At 49.4% G+C, this 20,065-nt stretch overlaps 3 protein-coding genes across 4 annotated transcripts; all 3 read left to right on the forward strand.

Moving 5' to 3' along the window:
* The first annotated feature begins 1,469 nt into the window (after nt 1-1,469).
* On the forward strand, nt 1,470-4,357 carry LOC125541394 (laccase-4-like). 2 transcript variants are annotated; one of them, XM_087543570.1, is made up of 5 exons: nt 1,470-1,644; nt 1,740-1,877; nt 2,501-2,888; nt 2,990-3,964; nt 4,053-4,355. In XM_087543570.1, the coding sequence occupies exons 1-5, from the start codon at nt 1,540-1,542 to the stop codon at nt 4,181-4,183; spliced, it is 1,737 nt and encodes a 578-aa protein (XP_087399696.1). In that variant the 5' UTR covers nt 1,470-1,539; the 3' UTR covers nt 4,184-4,355. The 2 variants fall into 2 exon arrangements, with proteins under 2 accessions (XP_087399696.1, XP_048560776.2); XM_048704819.2 differs by lacking the exon at nt 2,501-2,888 and having other exon boundaries at nt 1,513-1,644; nt 1,740-2,265; nt 4,053-4,357.
* Nucleotides 4,358-6,796: 2,439 nt separating this feature from the next.
* On the forward strand, nt 6,797-11,670 carry LOC125536704 (Inositol monophosphatase family protein). Its single transcript, XM_048699947.2, has 9 exons — nt 6,797-6,955; nt 7,062-7,194; nt 8,776-8,878; nt 8,968-9,203; nt 9,289-9,348; nt 10,546-10,919; nt 11,033-11,111; nt 11,201-11,251; nt 11,359-11,670. Exons 1-9 carry the CDS (start codon nt 6,855-6,857, stop codon nt 11,500-11,502), a joined length of 1,281 nt encoding a protein of 426 aa, XP_048555904.1. The 5' UTR covers nt 6,797-6,854; the 3' UTR covers nt 11,503-11,670.
* A 5,869-nt stretch (nt 11,671-17,539) lies between these two features.
* On the forward strand, nt 17,540-19,847 carry LOC125536707 (uncharacterized). The gene is made up of 3 exons (XM_048699948.2): nt 17,540-18,440; nt 18,550-18,679; nt 18,819-19,847. The coding sequence occupies exons 1-3, from the start codon at nt 18,308-18,310 to the stop codon at nt 19,600-19,602; spliced, it is 1,047 nt and encodes a 348-aa protein (XP_048555905.2). The 5' UTR covers nt 17,540-18,307; the 3' UTR covers nt 19,603-19,847.
* The last annotated feature ends 218 nt before the right edge of the window (nt 19,848-20,065 follow it).

Raw genomic sequence — 20,065 nt, forward strand, 5'->3', positions numbered from 1 at the left:
GCACCTGCCGACCAGGCATGACACAACGTAGCACCTGTCTGTCAGTCATGACTTGACATCTCAACCAAAGCTCCGTGCAAGACTTAGCCGCTCTACCTCCTGCCTCTGACTTCCAGCGCTGCTCCACAAACGATGCTCCCAAGAGAGTAACGATATCGAAGTACCGCCATCATCCGATCTGGATGACCAGATCTTAGGGTTTCCCCCAAAGCAACACGAGTGGGTCGACAGAGGTTACACGACGATGCCTTCATCAAGGTAGCGACGCAAAACACCTCGATCGCCCGCCATCGGCTCGGTTTTCATTGGCAACTCTGTCTCCCCAACTCACAGCCGAGACTAGATGCCGAATCTGCAGATCCGACCACCTAGTCTCAGGCCGACCCATCTTCGGCGGAGGAGGTGGCCACCACCGCCACGCCCAGGGCCGCAGCCCCCGACATCCTCGAGTTGCCGGTCGATCCCAGGGACAGCAAGCCATTGATGGAACGGTACACGAGGTTGCGACTCGCCGAAGCCCATCCGGGCCGAAATCGAGCGCCGTCGCTGGACCTGCTGTCGTACGCCGCCGCCTCCCCTCACACCCTGCCGTAGATCCGGCCATCACGGGTCGCCGCCGTTCTGACCGAAGCGCGGGCTGAGGAGGAACGCCGATGCCGCTGCAGCACACAGGCTTTGCCTGCGACGCCCCCGGTGGCGGCGGCGGGGGGAGGAGGTGCTGAAGTGAATGGGAGGAGGCAGCCGACGGGGACGCTCCGGTGCGGCACCGCGGCACCCCACGGGAGCGGGATAGGGTTAGGTGCTACACTATATAGTGTAGCGCCTAGTGTCTAGGCGTTGCACTAGTGGCTGCACTATTTGCTACTACAAGACGAAGCAGCTACTAGTGCATCGCCTAGCGTTTATAGTGTAGCGCCTAGCTGTCAGGCATTGTACACTGACTTAGCAATTTTCAAGCAACCTAGGATGCGACGCTGGCCAGGCGTGTAGCGCCTACCCTACCTGCATAGTGTAGTGTGATGTTTGGCTGTCGGGCGTTACACGAAAGGATTAGCGGAGCGAAAAAATTTCATCAACAGTTCAGTTTGTGAATTGATTTCGATCATAGGTCATATTTGTTGTTTTTGGCCACAAAATTCGGCGTCCCTATTATTAGCTTTACCCTACTTGTCGATCGGCAACGGAAGCCGTACGTGACTGGGGGTAGGAGGCATGCAAATTAAACCAGAGGTGATGGATGGAACGAATGCACTGTCTTTCGCTCGACTCCAAAGCTATAGCACTCCAGCTCAAGCTCCTGCCTTGATAGTTCATCCACCGAAGCACCTAACGAAAATTGACCACGTAGAAAACCTCAAAGAAATGGGACGGTGGTACGTAGCTGGTGGTACACGCTTGCCACTTCCTACATACATGTATATATAAACTCAAGTACCTGTTCGAGCAAAAGCATTCCATCCTCACCTGGCCATACATCTTCCCCTCAAGAGCTCAACATCGATCAGCTAGCTGATCGGGGCATACTTGAAAACTCTGACCATGGCGATTTCCTCCCGTCTTCCGGCTCCATGCTCTCTCCTCATGGCGACTCTCATGCTACTCATCGTCCAGGCACAAAGCATCACGAGGCACTACGATTTCAATGTACGTATATATGCACGTACGTCCGCATTCATCTATGTTCTACATGCATTTTCTCACATGGACGGGGATCGTCTTCATAACCTTGATCTCTGCAGGTGCAAATGGCGAACGTGACGAGGCTGTGCGCCAGCAAGAGCATCGTGACGGTGAACGGGGAGTACCCCGGCCCGACGCTGGTGGCGAGGGAGGGCGATCGCGTGCTCGTCCGCGTCACCAACCACGTAGCGCACAACATGACGCTGCACTGGCACGGCATCCGGCAGCTGCGGAGCGGCTGGGCCGACGGGCCGGCGTACGTCACGCAGTGCCCGATTCAGACGGGCCAGAGCTACGTCTACAACTTCACCGTCACCGGGCAGCGCGGCACACTCTGGTGGCACGCGCACATCTCCTGGCTACGCGCCACCGTCTACGGCGTCATCGTCATCCTTCCCAAGCTCGGCGTCCTTTACCCCTTCGTTGCGCCACACAAGGAAGTTCCAGTTCTCTTCGGTGAGTGGTGGAGGGCGGACACGGAGGCACTGGTCAGCCAGGCGCTCTGGACGGGCGGCGCCCCAAATATCTCAGACGCTTTCACCATCAATGGCCTCCCTGGGCCGCTATACAACTGCTCCGCTAAAGGTACATTGCGCTCACTCTGTGCTTCCATGCATCTTAATCTTCAAAGATTTATAAACCTAGTGACCAGTATGCTTACCGTGCGCCCATGCCACTTTGCAGACACGTTCAAGCTGAAGGTGGAACCTGGGAAAACATACCTACTGCGCCTCATCAACGCTGCTCTCAACGACGAGCTATTCTTCTCCGTCGCCAACCCGTCTGTATCGTCTGCGTCACCAACCGCGTAGCGCACAACATGACGCTGCACTGGCACGGCATCCGGCAGCTGCGGAGCGGCTGGGCCGACGGGCCGGCGTACGTTACGCAGTGCCCGATTCAGACGGGCCAGAGCTACGTCTACAACTTCACCGTCGCCGGGCAGCGCGGCACGCTGTGGTGGCACGCGCACATCTCCTGGCTACGCGCCACCGTATACGGCGCCATCGTCATCCTCCCCAAGCTCGGCGTGCCTTACCCGTTCGTTGCGCCGCACAAGGAAGTTCCTCTTCTCTTCGGCGAGTGGTGGAGGGCGGACACAGAGGCGGTGGTCAGCCAGGCGCTCCGGACGGGCGGCGCCCCAAACATCTCAGATGCTTTCACCATCAATGGCCTTCCTGGGCCGCTATACAACTGCTCCGCTAAAGGTACATTGCACTCACTCTATGCTTCCATGCATCTTTTATGTTACACCTTCGGTAATCGTCAAGGATTTATATACTTACCGTGCATCCATGGCATATTGCAGACACGTTCAAACTGAAGGTGAAACCTGGAAAAACATACATGTTGCGCCTCATCAACGCTGCTCTTAACGACGAGCTCTTCTTCTCCGTCGCCAACCACACGCTCACCATCGTCGAGGTCGACGCAGTCTACGTCAAACCATTCACAGTCAAGACCCTGATAATCTCTCCGGGCCAGACCACCAACGTGCTCCTCACAGCCAAGCCGTTCTATCCCAAGGCTAACTTCTACATGTCCGCCGCGCCATACTCCGTCATCAGGCCTGGCACGTTCGACAGCACCACGGTCGCCGGCATACTCGAGTACCACAACCCTCGCTCCGCCTCCGAGTCAAGCTTCGACAAGGACCTGCCACTCTTCAGGCCGACTATGCCGAGGTTCAACGACACGGGCCTGGTCACCAACTTCACCTCCAAGCTCCGGAGCCTTGCCACACCGCAGTACCCGGCCGCCGTGCCACAGTCGGTGGACAAGCGGTTCTTCTTCACGGTCGGCTTGGGCACACGCCCTTGCCCCGTGAATGCGACGTGCCAGGGGCCTACCAACACCACGCAGTTTGCGGCGGCCATCAACAACATCTCCCTGGTGCTTCCTTCCACAGCGCTCCTACAGTCGCACTTCACAGGCGTGTCTCGGGGTGTCTATGGGTCGAACTTTCCGACCACGCCCCTCTCGCAATTCAACTACACTGGGGTATCGCCGAACAACACGAACGTGGCCACCGGGACCAAGTTGCTCGTGCTGCCATTCAACGCCACGGTGGAGCTGGTGATGCAGGACACGAGCATCCTTGGCATCGAGAGCCACCCTCTGCACCTTCACGGCTTCAATTTCTTTGTCGTGGGGCAAGGCTTTGGCAACTACGACCCTGTGAATGACCCAACGAGGTTTAACCTCGTCGACCCCGTCGAGCGAAACACCGTTGGCGTGCCAGCTGGTGGATGGGTGGCCATACGTTTTCTCGCCGACAACCCAGGTAAAGCAGAGTTGTATATACTTACTATCTATTCATGAAACTGAATGCGTAGCCTGTGCTCATATTTGTGGTATGCATGTATCCACAGGTGTATGGTTCATGCATTGCCATTTGGAGGTGCACACAACTTGGGGACTACGAATGGCATGGCTGGTGCAAGACGGGAGCCTACCGAACCAGAAGCTGCTCCCCCCGCCATCCGATCTTCCCAAATGCTAGTCGGAGAGGATCAAAGTTGTTGATTTTTCCTCATTTACCGGTTTGCTAACTAGCAATTGTTTTCTCCTTCAGAAGATTTTTAGTGTATTTAATCAGTGTGTTGGTCTTGTAATTTTCTTGTGATTTCTAAATATTTTATTAATACTTTGTAGCGACAATGTTTTGACTCTTCTCGAATAAACAATGACTTCAATAGAATGTCCAAATCTTTAAGCCATTTTTTGTTGGTATTTCACTAGTTTGTTGTTAAAAATAAATGTTCATTAGTTTCAGTGAAACTATCTTTAGAGGTACAAATAGCATGATTGGCTAAACTTACTTGAGCTAAAATAAACTTCAATTCTTATCTTCACATGCTCGATGAATATAGAGTGCTACAAGTATTTGTTTTGAACCATTTGTTCCACATTTTGAACTATTTAGCATTTATATTAGGAAATTTCCATTTCCCAGTGAAATTGGATGTGATTTATCACATGACGGATACTTCCCGATTTATTTCCATCAACACCTTAGTCAAAGTAATACATGGCAATCTTTGGGAGATAGCGCGAGTGGAGATCACGCTTTTTAGGGTGGCATGGAGAGCCTAACACATTGGAGGAGGGGACGGTGTGCAGATGAGAACATGCCATGTGTGATTTGCACATGACGTTGAATGTGTGCATGATGCTTTATTTGTGGTTGATGCAATTTACTTAATTTTCTTAAGAATGTGTACATGATTACTTTTAAAACTAATGTTGTTCATACAAGTGTGGGTTGTTAAATGGCAGAATAAGGAAACAAATTAAAGTCTATATATGGTGATTTTGTGTTTACAGTGGCAGTTGTTGCTTGCGGTAGTAGTGATTTCCCGGGGCATCCTCAACAGTTTTTGAGGGGTATCAGACACTGAAATTGTCAAAGCACTTGCATTGCGAGAGGCTCTCTCCTTGGTAGAGGATCATGACAAGCCAATACTTTCTAATTGCTAATGAGATTATGGCTATAGGATCAGATTTTGATGATATTGCTTTCCGCCTCATCTTCGATGACATTTGGGCCATGTAGGTGCAGAGGACCTCGGCCCCCTGCCAGCGGGAGGGATCTCGTTCTCATTCTTGTTAGGTTCAGTGTCTTGGTTGGGGTTGTGTGGCGGCAACGACGTCCCTCGGCAGGAATAATGTCTCCCACATTCTATCCCGTCCTGATCGCGTGTCTAGGCTTCATTGGAGAGTGTGATAGCCTGGCTTAATAGGGATGATAGACTACTCATATCAATAAGGAATTCCTTCTTTTTCGGAAGCCCATTCGGACAGAACTCCAAAGTTAACTGTGATCAGTTTGGAGTAATTTCAGGATGGGTGACCGATCGGGAAGTTGCTCCCGGGTGCGCACGAGTGAGGACAAAGTATGCAGAAAAGACTAGTAATGATCTGTGGAGCCAGTCTAGATCCCGCCAGGAGTAACGACCACCGGCGAATGTGTCCGGGGCATTACAAGTTGGTATCAGAGCCAACCCTCGCGGTTACACGGATGTTTGCGGACAGATGCACGGTCATGTTGTCCATGACGTTTGTGACCCGTCGTGGCACACGACATGACACATGTACCGGACTGGATGCACAGACGTATGTGCCAAGAGGAAACGTTCCTGTGACCCGACAAGGGTGTCGGTTTCTCTGAGTGGGGGTGTATGTGATAGCCTGGCTTAACAGAGATGATAGACTACTCATATCAATAAGGAATTCCTTCTTTTCCGGAAGCCCATTCGGACAGAAGTCCAAAGTTAAGCGTGCTCAGCTTGGAGTAATTTCAGAACGGGTGACCGATCGGGAAGTTGCTTCCGGGTGCGCGAGTGAGGACAAAATGCGCAGAAAAAACTAGTATTGATCTGTGGGGCCAGTCTATATCCCGCCAGGAGTAACGACCACCGACAGGTGTGTCCGGAGCGTTATAGAGGGCGTGTAAAGGTGTGTCTTTGTCGGATCTCGTGGGATTCGGTCGGTGTTGGTTTTCGGTGAATCTGTTTCGATTTGGTCTTCGTTCATCTTCATTTGTATGTTTATTGGTTCGATCTTTTCGATCTACGACTTTTTTCATCAACAATGGTTGCTTCTCTAATGCGTTGGTGGCCTTAGCACACGACTTCTCGACTGTCTATTATAACTAGATTTGTCCGACTTCGGAAAAGGAAAGGCGATGACGGTGGCACGTCTTCAACTTGCACGTGTGTTTATAATCGTTGCTAGGTGGTCCATGGAACTGGCTGTAATTTTTATTAGCTTTGATGTCATTTGTACTGTCAATTGTCATAATTAACAATAAATGGATTAAAAGTTTCTTGAAAAAATATTTCTGAACAAAGCTCACACACTTGCCTTTGAAATAATTTCGGCCTGTTTGTTTGGCTGATTGATCCAACAGAGGCCTGACTTTCGTAGTAGACGAAAACATCTCTTGCGTCGCCGAAAATTCTAAAATAAATCTAAAATAATATAAATATTAAAATTTTGAATCCTGGTGGACTAAGGATATCACTATCCTCTTAACCATCCAACACAAGTTTGGTTTGTTCCAAATACTTTTGTCATGTGATCAACAAATGGGTACATAATTTTCTGAAGAAAAAAAACATCATTCAACAGTATCAGCCGTCCTGCTCCCGCCACACACACCCATATCACACATGCCGCTCCTCCACCTCTCGCTTCCGCCGCACCGTCTCCTCGTCGGCCGCCGGCGACTATTCGCCCCGCCGACGCCTCCTCCCTCTCGTATCTCGATAAGGTTTCCCTCGCAAGCTCCCAGGCCATACATCCATCCTCCGATGTGATTTTGGTAGCAGCAGCCGCCGCCGCCGCCTCTTCGGCTGATCTGTTCTGTTATTGGACAGGGCGGCAGCGTTGATATCGTCAGCCGCGGAGGATGGAAGCGATCTCCCCTTCCCTCCAGAGCGCGCTCCCCACCACCGCGAGCTCGCCGCGGCCGCTGCCTCTGTCGAGCGCGCCTGCCGCCTCTGCGTAGACGTGAGTTGACCTCATCCCCTCCTCTAGGTTTCAGATTGGGCGCCGGGGTAGTTGCCATTCGGTGGCATAGCAGTGATTTACCACTGTAAAGTAGCTCTCTTGATGTAAAGTTCGATGACAACAAAGTTGAGAAAAAAAATTAGGAAGGATCAACTAATTTGCATATTATTCTCTGAAGTCAATTCCTGCGGTGTTGCAATTTGTTTTGCAAAAAATGAGTGAAAAGCTCCGTGGAACACCAAAATGTCAGTCCTTGCAACTGTATGATAAAGCACGAGACATATTGTGTGAAGAGGTTTATTTCTGGGGTAAAGTTTTGCAAGACAGAACATTAAGCATCCAATGCGTAATGCGGTATGCTAGACACAGAGAAAATCAAGTCATTTCATGTACTCGGTAGCTTTAGTAAAATCATCAAAATGATTTACCTATTCTAAAACACAGTTGTGTATTGTGGTCGCCATGTGAGTGTGATCATAAAAGGTACACAATCTCATTTGGAAAAATTTAACCATACAGAGTAGAACAACAATAATACACTTCATTTTTTTTCGAGGAACCGGCAGGAGCACTGCCTTTTCATTTGGACGAAGAAGAAGGTTTATGTACAGATGTGTCATGTTTTTTAAGGGAACTTGGTGGAAACCATAAGACAGGAACAGACTGACTATTTCTCCCTCTGTAAAGAAAAATAAGAGCGTTTAGATCACTAAACTAGTGATCTAAACGATCTTATAGTATTTCTTTACGGAGGGAGTACCTTATAGCCAATACCTTCCGTGGCATGGGTGCGCCCAAAAGCCATGTCGCGTTGGAGAGCTAGAGCAGCAACCTCAAAATGGGTGAGGCGGGTTCCGCTGAAGATGCGATGGTTGTGTTTCTTCCATATGTTCCACAACGTGTATAAGAGAATACCACTCTGGTGTCGCTTGACCTCCTTCAGGCTATTGGGGATCATCTCGTCCCACCAATGTGAGACTGCCATGGTGAATAGAAGTGTTGGGTCCGCCGCCATATCCATATTCTCTCCCGTCCAATCTTTAATGTGGCTCCAGACCGCTGTCAAGAAGGGGCAGTTCTTGCAGAGGTGCATGGCCATTTCCGGCTCCCCCAGACATAGTTGGCATTGTGGATCATACGGCCATCAAATGCTTCATATTATGCACCGTTTATTTCTGAAGTATTGACATCACTCAGTTTAGTATGTCTAAATTCTTCCCAAATTCCAACATATATACCTGAAAATAAGTATAAACTATGGGATAGTTAGGAAATGAGAGGTACATGCATTCACGGAAGCCAGAATTATTTCTTGTGTATCTCTTCGTTTAGGTTCAAATTGGCAAAGACCCATTTTGGTCTAGCCAGTTTTGTTGCGGTTACTGAGAAGAGCATAAGTAAAAAACAGAAGCCCCAAAGGTTTCAGCAGCAATAAACTGCACTAAACCCAAACGTTGACTTTGCGAGTGCTCAGTGCATCATTTAATGGTGATGTAATAAATTCAAATGCCTAGCATGTCATCGATTATCTAGCTGATGACCTGAGCTACATTTTGCTGGTTAATTTGTATGCTTTGACAGGTGAAGAGATCACTTCTTTCAGGTGGAAGGAAGATTCTTGAAAAGAATGACCAAAGTCCTGTGACAATTGCAGATTTTGGAGTTCAGGCCCTTATCAGCTTCGGTAATTCATAGCATAATTCCTTAGTTCAGCTTACCATATGCACTTTGTGCCTTCATCTGATGCCACATTTACCCTGGTGCTACTGGAAGAGCTCCAGCAACTGTTTCCATCAATACCTCTGGTGGCAGAAGAGGACTCAACATTTCTGAAGTCATCTAATCCTGATGATAACAGTGGTAATGTACTCATTGAGTCAATTTCAAGTGCTGTCACAGACAAAGTGAAAAATAGTGGTTCACCTTTAACTCATGATGATGTGTTGAGAGCTATTGATAGAGGAGGCAAGGATGCTGTCTCCTTTGATTCAAATCCTGCTACTTATTGGGTAAACTGCCAAGGTTTCATTAATCGCATATCAGGATCTGTAAAAGTTCGTTCCACTGAGTTATCATGATGCTGCGGTTTTGAAGGTACTTGATCCAATTGATGGCACTAAAGGTTTCTTGAAAGGAGATGATGCTCTGTATGTGGTACAGCTCTCTGTTTATTTGTTTCTTTTTGCTTGAATGAACGGCAGGAGCTCTTCCTAATTATTTTATGGGAGGGAAAGATTATGTACAGGGGGCTAAAAGACAAACAGCTAGGTGCCAAAACTATTTAATCTGTACAGGAGCTTGCAGAAACAGCATTAGGCTGGCTGAGCTAAGTAGGTAGCTAGCAGTCTATCATTGCTCCATCCCATTGTTCATTGTCCTCACGAACTTCGCGTGCATTCTATCTTGGACTTAAGGGTTGATTCTGCAAGATTCTACTACTCCTCTACTTGCATACATTCTACCAGCTATGCATAACTAACCCAATGGAGTCATTCGACACCTTTCTTTTGAAAATTGTACCTTTCTCTTGTCACAAAGCTGACAGGGAAACCAAGTTGTAAGAGTCCACAATATTCATGATGTCACAGCCTAGCCAGCTGAGTACTGTATTCCGCACAAATTTAGCAACAAGGAGCATAACAGGCATAGTTGGAACACCGTTTTCTGTGATGTGTCAGTGCGGGGCAAGATTGTTCCTGAAGGCCATCCTCTCTTGGTGGGGTGGCTCTGTGTTCATTATAAGGCTTATCACTGGGTATTGCTGACCGCATCCTGTTTCTGGGCATTATGTGTGTCGGACACTATTTTCTCAAACACACATTAAAATGTGTATTGTACTAGAAAATGTCGTGATGATGCATATTGGACTATTTATATGTGTAGCTTGTCTCTGGGCCTCCATCATGTGTTCCCTGTAGCATAAGCGATCCAGATGCATGTATCAAAAGCCACAATCAACATTATGAGATTCATAGCACGTTGATGTTTGTAGCTTGATGATTTTCCACATGGTTCCTCACTGAAACAAACCATATTTAACATTGTAACATCGTCATTTTATTTACCGGCGTAAAGTTTTCTTGCAGTTTTTTTTAATGAAGCACTGTCCTTTTGAATTTGCAAACTTTGATAATACCAAGTTTGACAAAATAGGATGTCTGAATACTTAGTTTGGCAAATTAGGGTTTGTAAATACCATTTTTGTTCGCTCATCTATGGTAGCTGTTCAGCCTGAATTTTGCAGGTCCATGCTTTCTAAAATTCTAAGTGCTATCTGGGCAATAGATCATGGTCACTACATTTTCGTATTCTTTTTATTCTGATATGAAGCTATTCTTGCTTTGTCTTAAGGTCGGTTTGGCTCTTGTGGTGAACGGAAAGGTAGCAGTAGGAGTGATGGGATGTCCAAATTGGACCACGGCAAACAAGAAAGAAGAAAATCTTGATCCCTGTCCTGGCAATGGCATCCTTATGGTGTCTCATGTAGGCTGTGGTACTTGGTCTAGGCACTTGTCTCCTGAGATTGGCCAGCTCACCACAGCACAGGATGTTTGGAAGAGATGTTTTGTTGATGCATGTTCAGTTGTGCACATGGCACGCTTCTGCATTCCGGATAGCCAAACTTGGAACATGATACCATTATCCCTCCTCTTTGACTCAACGACGGACGAATCTGATACTCGAGATGAGAATAAAATTCTTCTCCGATATGCTTGCTGTGGCAGGTTTGTTGCATTTTCTGTTTATTACCACTATACTAGAAAAGTATGTTAGGTTGATAGTGACTATCTTAGACTAATCATCGGTGAGTGATAATGCTCTTGCTGATGTTTTGTAGCTTGTGCAAATATATAATGGTAGCATCTGGGAGAGCCTCAGTTTTTTTCAGTCGAGCCCGGGTGAACACTCAAATCAAGGTGTCCGCTTGCTTGAAATTCCAATGGTTCCAACTTGTGGAATATGTTTACACATACGCTGACCTTTTCTACTCCCACTGTTTGCATAGGCTTGGGATCATGCTGTTGGGATGATTTGTGTGCAGGAAGCTGGCGGTCAGGTATATACACACCTCTGTCTGTTAAGCCAGAACTCAGTCAAATGTACATTTGTTCTATCGATTCACCGGCATTAGTATTATAACCTTTTTTTTTTTGAAACTGGCAGATCAGTGACTGGAGTGGGAAACCGTTGGATCTTGCAGCTGACCTAACAGGGCGCAGAATTCTCTACCCTTCAGGCGGTGTTCTTGTGACAAACGGTGCTGTGCACGACGAACTCGTCGAACTGATATCAGCAAACCACGAATAGATGCAATGTTTCACAGCTTCAAACAGGAGCACAATTTTGTTTTGTCTGTAACATTTTACCGTGTGGACCAACAATCTGTATCGGGTCTCGCATTCAGAGAGGGGAAAAAAACGCATCCTTGTTCAGAATATTTTACATGAATCAAACAGCACAGTTCCCTTTGACTAATGAGCACCTGAATGAACTTGTCAAGCAACGTCACCCAGAAGCTATAGGCGTGATGAAATGCGGTACCGTGCTCGATGTTCCCTTGAGTCGGCATCTAAATCGCCTTCAGGATTCTACAGTCCTTGGCCTTCAGAGTCTCTGAACCTGTTGGATAACCCTCAGAAGCTTGCATTGCATGGTCGTACGACGTCCACGCAGGCACGCACCCCTGAGCCGTAGGCCTCATTCAGGCGAAGCTTGCAGCATGGAGAAGCGAAATCTCGGACCAATCTGACATCGCTGCACCTTGCAACATGTTTGGCCACCAATTCAAGCCCAAGAAAAAGACACCCCCAAAGCTCGCAGGATAACGACCTGCAGCGATCGTTCGTAATGCAAAATCGGCACCTTCCAAGCATAAGCATGATTAGCCCAGCAAATCCCCGTCACGTACACCAGGGCGAGCTTTACTGCTGCAGCCAGCACGACGGTCTGGACACTGATCCGTTGGCCTCTCCGGTGACACGTACCTCCGCCTGCCGCGGGTTCAGTAAACCGAGATGACCCGACATTATATCTTCTTGCTGTAGCCCATGCTGACTTTGATGGGCGTAATATAAGAAAGGCTACTGATCAGATGTTTTTGCCTGCACGAAGTCGCGATTGCCGTACGCGTCTTCAGAATAGCTCTGCTGCGTAAGCAAGCTAGCTTAGCTATCAGGGTGAAATTAAGTTGTCGAAGGCATCAAGAGGGTTAACTGGATACTGAAATGCTGCCTGTCGCTTGCTGCAGGAACCGCCCATGCTTGCCAAGAGTCAGCCATTCCGGCAAACCCCGGCTGATTGACCACCGGAAATGACATGACTTGGATGTACAAGTGGTTGGACTTCAGATACCGTGAAAGTGTATGGAACGAGCCAATGCCCTTCTTGCCCAAGAGATCAAGTGCCAAATGCTCTCAAGTGTATGTGCTGGTGAACTACTATTTGCGCTGGCGTCCGAGATCGAGCATTGTCGGCGCAAGTTTCGCGTATTGAGCCACGCAACTGAAATCTTGGTATCTCACTTGACACCATATAAAAACATCAAGGAAATTGTTGTTTTGCTGCTTAACAACAAGCTGTGCGTATTGGCCACTAAGCATGAGCTCTTTTTTGCTCCAAAAAAGAGAGCGCTCCCTCCGATTTCATTATCAAAACCAATGTCTTTGGTGTACATAAAAAGCTTACAGGAAATTAATGTATAAAGACACAAATGGAAGAAAACTCTCTCCGAGTGCACGAGCATGAGCTAGCGTCGGAACGGCCAACCAATGTACTACGTACTACATATGAACAGCTGAAAACAGGTTCCAAATGTTCTGAATAATTCCGACTAATATACTCCTCAGCACGTCTTTTCAGTCAGACATATGAACATTAATTTCTCCCCTTCTCTTTCTAGCCACAGATTGCACTCCATCATGAATTGTCCTCTGATGCTCTGACCCATATGCTGAATCGACCAAGGTCCAAGGCATATACGGAACCAAGTGCGCTAGCTGTTTTTATTATGCCACCAACTTGCCGCATCCAGATGACAATAATGTCGCATAAGAAAGATACACCCCTAGAAAATTAAATGCCCTTCTTGCCGTTTCCAAGCCATATGCATCCAGGGAGCAAGTACGATATGCATGTTCCATCACATGAAATAACAATGCTTCCCGCCCATCTACTCTTGCTAACCATAGGCGGAGGCGATCCAGGTCACAACCAAACGCAACCACAGCCACGGGCGCCTCATCCTGGCCAGTCACAAATACTTATATGGAGCAGCTGGGGCGTGATGCAACGGAGGCGCCAGTTTGTGTGTTGAGTTGACAGTTTGTTGACACCTCATCCATGGATCCACGTATGTACGTACCTCGACCCCCATGCAAATACCATAGTTTTATACGGACCGCACGCATGAACAGTGATCACAGGCTCGCAGAGATGCCAAAAAAGAAAAGAAATAGTATAGGAGATCGTCACAGCTATCGCAATTAACTAACCTCTCAATCATGTTCATGCCTGATCACCAAATGAATGTTCTAGCAGAATCTGGTTCAGATAATACACTTACACTTAACTATGCATGGATGCCCTATACCACGAACGATGGAGGTAAAGATCAATTGGCCGATGCGCACAGCAGCTAGTGGACCATTTTACTTTTACCTTGGTCGATCTGATCGTGTTCCAACGTGGCAGACCCTGATCCGTGATCGCAGGTGCTAATCAACCATCCCGGAGTAGAAAACGCGATCACATCCGCGTAAAGTGCAGCAAGACAAAGTCAGAGTTGCCTTGGCCATCCAGCTCCGCATTAATCTACAGTATCTAACGCGCGGTTTGCTCTTCCAATCCGGTGCCTTTTGCGTCCAAACAATCAAACCCACGGATCCCAGGCTAAAAATACACAATTATGAGAGGGATTTGAATAGGATAAACGTCAATGTTAGGATGAAGCAGGCGAGACCGGGGTGACCTCACGGAGATCTCCCGGATCACCCAACCGCGAATTAACTATGCACGCGCGCGTATTATAGAGAAGGACGCCGTAGCGCCTAGACTATTGGAGGCCGGGGGACACGTAGGCGCGTGTGTGCGTCGCGTTATTCGCAGTCGCAGCAACCATCTGCCCGTCCGTCAAACGGAGCGACGTCGGCGGAGCTCCGTTTCGGGCAGGGGATACGCCATGGAATCCTGATCGCGCGCCACGCGACCCCCCGATCAGGTATTACGGGAATACTTAAGAGCTTCGTGTGGGCGGGTTAATGGTTGTTAATTTGAGGGCGTGTGTTGAAAACTGCTGGGGATTTGTTTTGAGTAGCTACTGCGTGGAAGAGGGCCGGTGTCTCCATGGCGAGAGACATGGAGGCGTATGCAGCTTATATGTTGATTATAAGTAGAGTTAAGTTACTACCAAATCTAGCTAGCTGGCTAGGTTATCTCTGTGTGCAAGCTCTGCCTGATTAAGTAGCTAGGTAGGTGGGTTAATTGTATACGCCATGTGTATGTATCAGTGTATCTCATGCGGATTAACAAATGGTGTAACATGCATGTCTACGTACCTTGTTCGTCTTATCTACTAGTAATACGTATACGACGACCTGTCAAGTCTTGAAGCAAATCTACTAGCTATAGCTACGTAGCGAGCTCGGTAGGTTTATTCCCGGCAAAAAAGGAAATGCGTACACGTATGCATATATATGCGATATGCGTACGTACTGGCGTAGTATCTGCGTTGCCGTATGAACAACGATCGCCAGCGGAAGCTGCGCGAGAGTGTGATCTCACTGCCCGTACTTTTATCACTACATATACTTTCCCTATTGCTAATAGCGATCCGTGTACGGACACAGGTTAAAGTACGCCGGTCGATCCCCGGAAGCATCGGCAAGCGTTGCTCGCTGGCACTTCACAGGTGTGCACGGTGCGCTCACACGGCGAGGCGCTGTCGTCGTTACGTCTGCACGCTAGTCTAATCACCTCTCGGTAATTTTTGCCTCCAGTTTCGTTCGGACCAGTCGATTGGCACGTACAGTACAATTGAGCTCATCACGCATGCTCAATTAATTGAGCACTACAAAGTACTAGTATGTGGTAAATAAAAGGTTACATGCAATCATGTAATCTTAGCTGAAACAGTGATTGCATGTAGACCATTGATAGCATGCATGCATGCATTGCCCATGCTCCCCAATTAAGTCTAAGAGAAGGACGGTCGGCCAACTAGTCCGAAACAGCACTGTTTTATTGGACGCGGGGTTATTTTCATGACATACGTATATGATGTCTGCATTTGGAAACGTATGCCAAAAGCGGCCACTGCCTCCCAAAATTATAATGTCGCTGTGTGAATCCGTACCGTTAGTGGAGCGACCTGCATACTAATCGCCTTGCCTAATTTGGACTTGGTTCCCCGCCCTCTTGCTTAAACTAATTATTAAGATGGGTGCCTTAGTTTGGAGGGCTGGCTAATCAGGGGGTCGCGGTACAGGTTTGTAGTTGGGCAACAGAGTTCATTATTAATCTTATTACATTAGTATTCACCGCAAGCAAGCAAGCATTCTATAGGGCATTGACTGTTTTAGTCGTTGCGCGTTTGATGGAGTGGATGAGATATTCGTGCATTGTTAACTTTGCCGTAAGCGGCACACTTTGGCTTTCTTTTCGTCCCTTCTCCAAATTAATCTTCTATTTGTGGATGTGCTCATCAGCTAAATTGAACCTGCTCGTTGGTTTCGTCTGCGCTACTAGTAGCTTGTTTTGCGTCACCTTATATTTGAACATTAATTAAATCAACAAATTAATGCTCCGTCCTGGAGGAAAACGTAAGACTGTCAAAAACTTCATTCAAGCGTGCTCTCGTGTTGTACTGGCATGTACGAGTGGCTTGATGTGTGCCGGCCGTGTCGAGCAATTATTGTGATGCACAAAAGGTCAATTGACATGGACACTAGAAGCTCGATTGGCAGACACGCGTCCCTACCAAAGAGAGAGAGCTTAGCGGAGTACCAAGTGAGTTTTGCGTGTTTCATGGAACTAGGACAACAAAAAGACGATGCTAAATGCCAAGTATGTTTCATTTTCACCCATTTAACTAAGATCTTCTTCTTTGCGGGTGATTTAACCGGAACGTAGTAATCTTTTTAGTAATATTATTAGGTACTCCACTCAGGGTATGTACGTACATGCTGTTTTGTACTACTCCATATATGAGCCTTCACTTGCGACATCAATAGTTCATGCTTCGTTCACTCGTGGATAGCATCCGTACAGCAAGGCAGTACAAATATGATATTATCTCCAAGGTCGCATTTTCCTGGCTTGATGTCACTTTCATTTTCCTTTACACACACTCTGATATGCTTGGGCAAACTTTTTTGACATTTGTTTTCGCTTTACATATTAACTAGTAATATCAGCGAAGAAACCGCACCTGCTGGTTGTGAAGGGACACCAAGTACGAGTCGCAATTGCCCGAAAAGAAGCACACGAGCCCTCACACCACATGAGCAGGTGGCACACCTGTGCACACCCGCGTACTTGTCAGCCACACACACGGTCGCCGGCCGGCACACGACGTACGTGGGGAGCCTCTAAAAACCTCCGCGCGAAAATCGATCCATCGGTCGTTTTACACGACGCAAATCCAAAAACGAGCAAAAAAAGAAGCAAAAACGTGGCCACGTCGGGATCTTGCATGATCCGCAGATAGATCTCGACGTCGACGTCGGCTCAAACACACACGAGGGCGAGGGCGAGGCCCCCGAGCAAGAGCGTCCGTCCCGAATTCGATTTCGAACACATGCGCGTGGCGCGCCTCCTTTAGTCAGATCTTCTTTCGTTACGGACCACGGCGGGGCGAGACTGTCATGTGGCCGGCCGGCATGGCAGGTAGCGAGGACGTACGGCGGGAAGGCGGTGCGGGCGCAGGCCCATGCACAGGAATTAAAAGGAAAGCTGCACGCGGGCCTCTGCCGCCTTGCCAGTTTATCGCTGGTGCTGCTGGCCCCTCCCGCCGCTGCTGCTGCTGCCATGGCCATGGCCCGTGGCCGTGGGAGCAGGGCAGTGCGGTTTTCCTTCCACGCAGCAGCGTCCGTGCAGTTCCTCGACCACAAGGGCGAGCTAGAGATAAGAGTTGGCCGGGCCGGCACGAGTCTGGGCCGTCCGTCCCCGGCGCTGCGTTCCGTCAGCGGGGCGAGGTGGCGCAGGAGGGCGGGCGCCACAAGGCAGGGCGGGGCGGGGACGTTCGTCAACGCCAGCTAGCCGACGGGAGTGGCGAAACACGAGTCAATATCCATTGATTGGATTGGATTGGATCGGATGTTTTTGCCCGCCAAGAAATTTACCCTGCCCAGTACATCCTTGGTCTATAGTAGTAGTAAAAGTAAAATACAGTACAGTTGACCGTTTTTCACTCCATCATTGTGTTTTGTTTCCTAGCTCGTACGTTCAGCCTGATGGAGTCTAGTACTAGATTCTACCACCATCGGTAAAAATGGCATGTTCCTGATGGAACTGGCAAAGGGAAGCGCACTCTACTCCGCAAGGATCGACACATGTGATTATCCTAGTCAGTCAAAACACGAGACAATGTTGCACGGGGCTACGGGCTAGCCTTGCCTGCGACGATGGGATAGTCGGGGTGGCACGCCAGCGCGTGCCGTGGGATCTGCTTGGCCACTTTGGGGGGTGGCGTCCCGCCCTGCGTGCGTTTCTTGTCTTCCGGTCGCGACCCTTTTTTACCCCTTCCATCCTCATCCAACGGACGAGACGGTCGCTGCCGTGGGCGTGGCCGTGAGACGAGACGCAGCCCGCAGCCGGCAGGAGAGCCACGTCGCGGCCGCGATAAACAAAGGCCGGCACCGAATCCTGTTGACTTGGACCGCCACCCCCGGCCCGTCGCGCTCGCGCCCTTTATAAGCCTTTCCCTCGCCCCCACACACCTTCGTCTCCCGTCCTCTACCTCCATCCATCCGTCCAGTTTTCAGTTTTCACACTCTCCTGGCTGGCTAGCTAGCTAGCTCCTCTCCATCCTCTACAGCGGCTGCGAGACAAACTGAGCCTTTTCCTGCTCGCTCCATCGCCCAATCCGTCTCTACTCTACAGTTGTATACGCGATTAGATGGGGCGCGCGCCGTGCTGCGACAGGACCGGGCTGAAGAAGGGGCCGTGGACGCAGGAGGAGGACGAGAAGCTCGTCGCCTACATCAAGAAGCACGGCCAGGGCAACTGGCGCACCCTCCCCAAGAATGCCGGTAAGCGACTCGGGCTCATGCAGCTGCTTGCTCTGCCAAGTTGGTTAGTTAGTTATCCACCGATCGATCCCACACAATAATTAACTGTGTTGCGTCTGTGTGTGTGCAGACCTTGAGCGGTGCGGGAAGAGCTGCCGGCTGCGGTGGACCAACTACCTCCGGCCGGACATCAAGCGCGGCCGCTTCTCCTTCGAGGAGGAGGAGACCATCATCCAGCTACACAGCATCCTCGGCAACAAGTAAGAACTACTCACTTCACATCATTCAACTCGACGTAGTACTAGCTAGGCGTCTCTGTTGCTATAGCAGCAGCAGCAGCTAGGCGTACGGTTTCCTGGCGAGTTTGATTTTGATGTGCTTTTTTGCATGATTGCTCAGGTGGTCAGCCATTGCGGCGAGGCTGCCCGGACGGACGGACAACGAGATCAAGAACTACTGGAACACGCACATCCGCAAGCGCCTCCTCCGCATGGGCATCGACCCCGTCACCCACGCGCCGCGCCTCGACCTCCTCGACCTCTCGTCGCTCCTCAAGCCCGCCGCCTACTACCCCACACAGGCCGACCTCGACACGCTCCGCGCCCTCGAGCCGCTCGCCAACTACCCGGACCTCCTCCGCCTCGCCTCCACCCTCCTCGCAGCCCCGACCACAACCTCCTCGCAGCCCACGACCGAACAGCAGATGCTCCTCCCTTGGCTGATCCAGGCGCAGATGGCGCAGCAGGTATCTCAGGCGCCGCCTCAACATGCCACGGCCGCAGACATGTTCTTGCAGCCCAGCTCGGCGTGCCAAATGCCGGGTCTGGTTCACGCGAACCCCGCGCAGCAACTACACCAGGATCACATGGTGCCCTCTGACTACGGGCAGCTCCCGGGCTACGACAACCAGCTCGAGCTCGACTACGTGCCGGCGCTGATGCAGATGGCGTCAGACACGTCGAACCTGCAGTGGAGCAGCCCGGTCACAAGTAGCAACAACAACAACTGCAACGTCGGCTCCGGCGTATCCACGCCGTCATCGAGCCCCGCGGGGCGTGTGAACTCGGCTTCACCGACAACCTTCTGCGCCAACGCGAGCAACATCGACGCCTTCAGCGCCGACGCCGCCGGGCTGTTCGACATGCACCTGTCCGATCTCCTGGATGTGAGCGACTACATGTAATGAAAAATACAAGTACGGGTTCCACCTGCATCTGCATGCATGTGGAAGCTAGGTCGAACAGTTCATCACGTACCGACCGACAGGGGGCAAAACATGCATACGATGATGATCTCGTACGAGAGCCGTTTTTGTACAGGATTGTACCATTTTTATCCAGTTCATGGTCACTGGTTACTGTTAGAAACTTCACTTTTGTTTTTCCTGTTATTCTTATTTCGATCTTCAATTCATTGGTGTGTGTGGTGCATGTCAGTGTGGGGAATCATGGCAAAGGTGGCTTCATATGATTGGTGGAGGCGGCTGCTATCCCTCTCACTTGCATCATATGCTTTGTCTCCAGTGAAGAAAAATAGGGTCACTCCGGTTGCTTTTCTTAGAATGCTACTTTTATTGTCTGTTTGTTCTTGTTCATTCGATTTCTTTAGTTTAATTTTGCTGCCTCTTCTATTTCATTGGTTACTGT

Source organism: Triticum urartu, chromosome 2A (assembly GCF_056163025.1).
Source record: "Triticum urartu cultivar PI428250 chromosome 2A, HENAU_Tu73, whole genome shotgun sequence".
Lineage (NCBI taxonomy): Eukaryota > Viridiplantae > Streptophyta > Magnoliopsida > Poales > Poaceae > Triticum > Triticum urartu.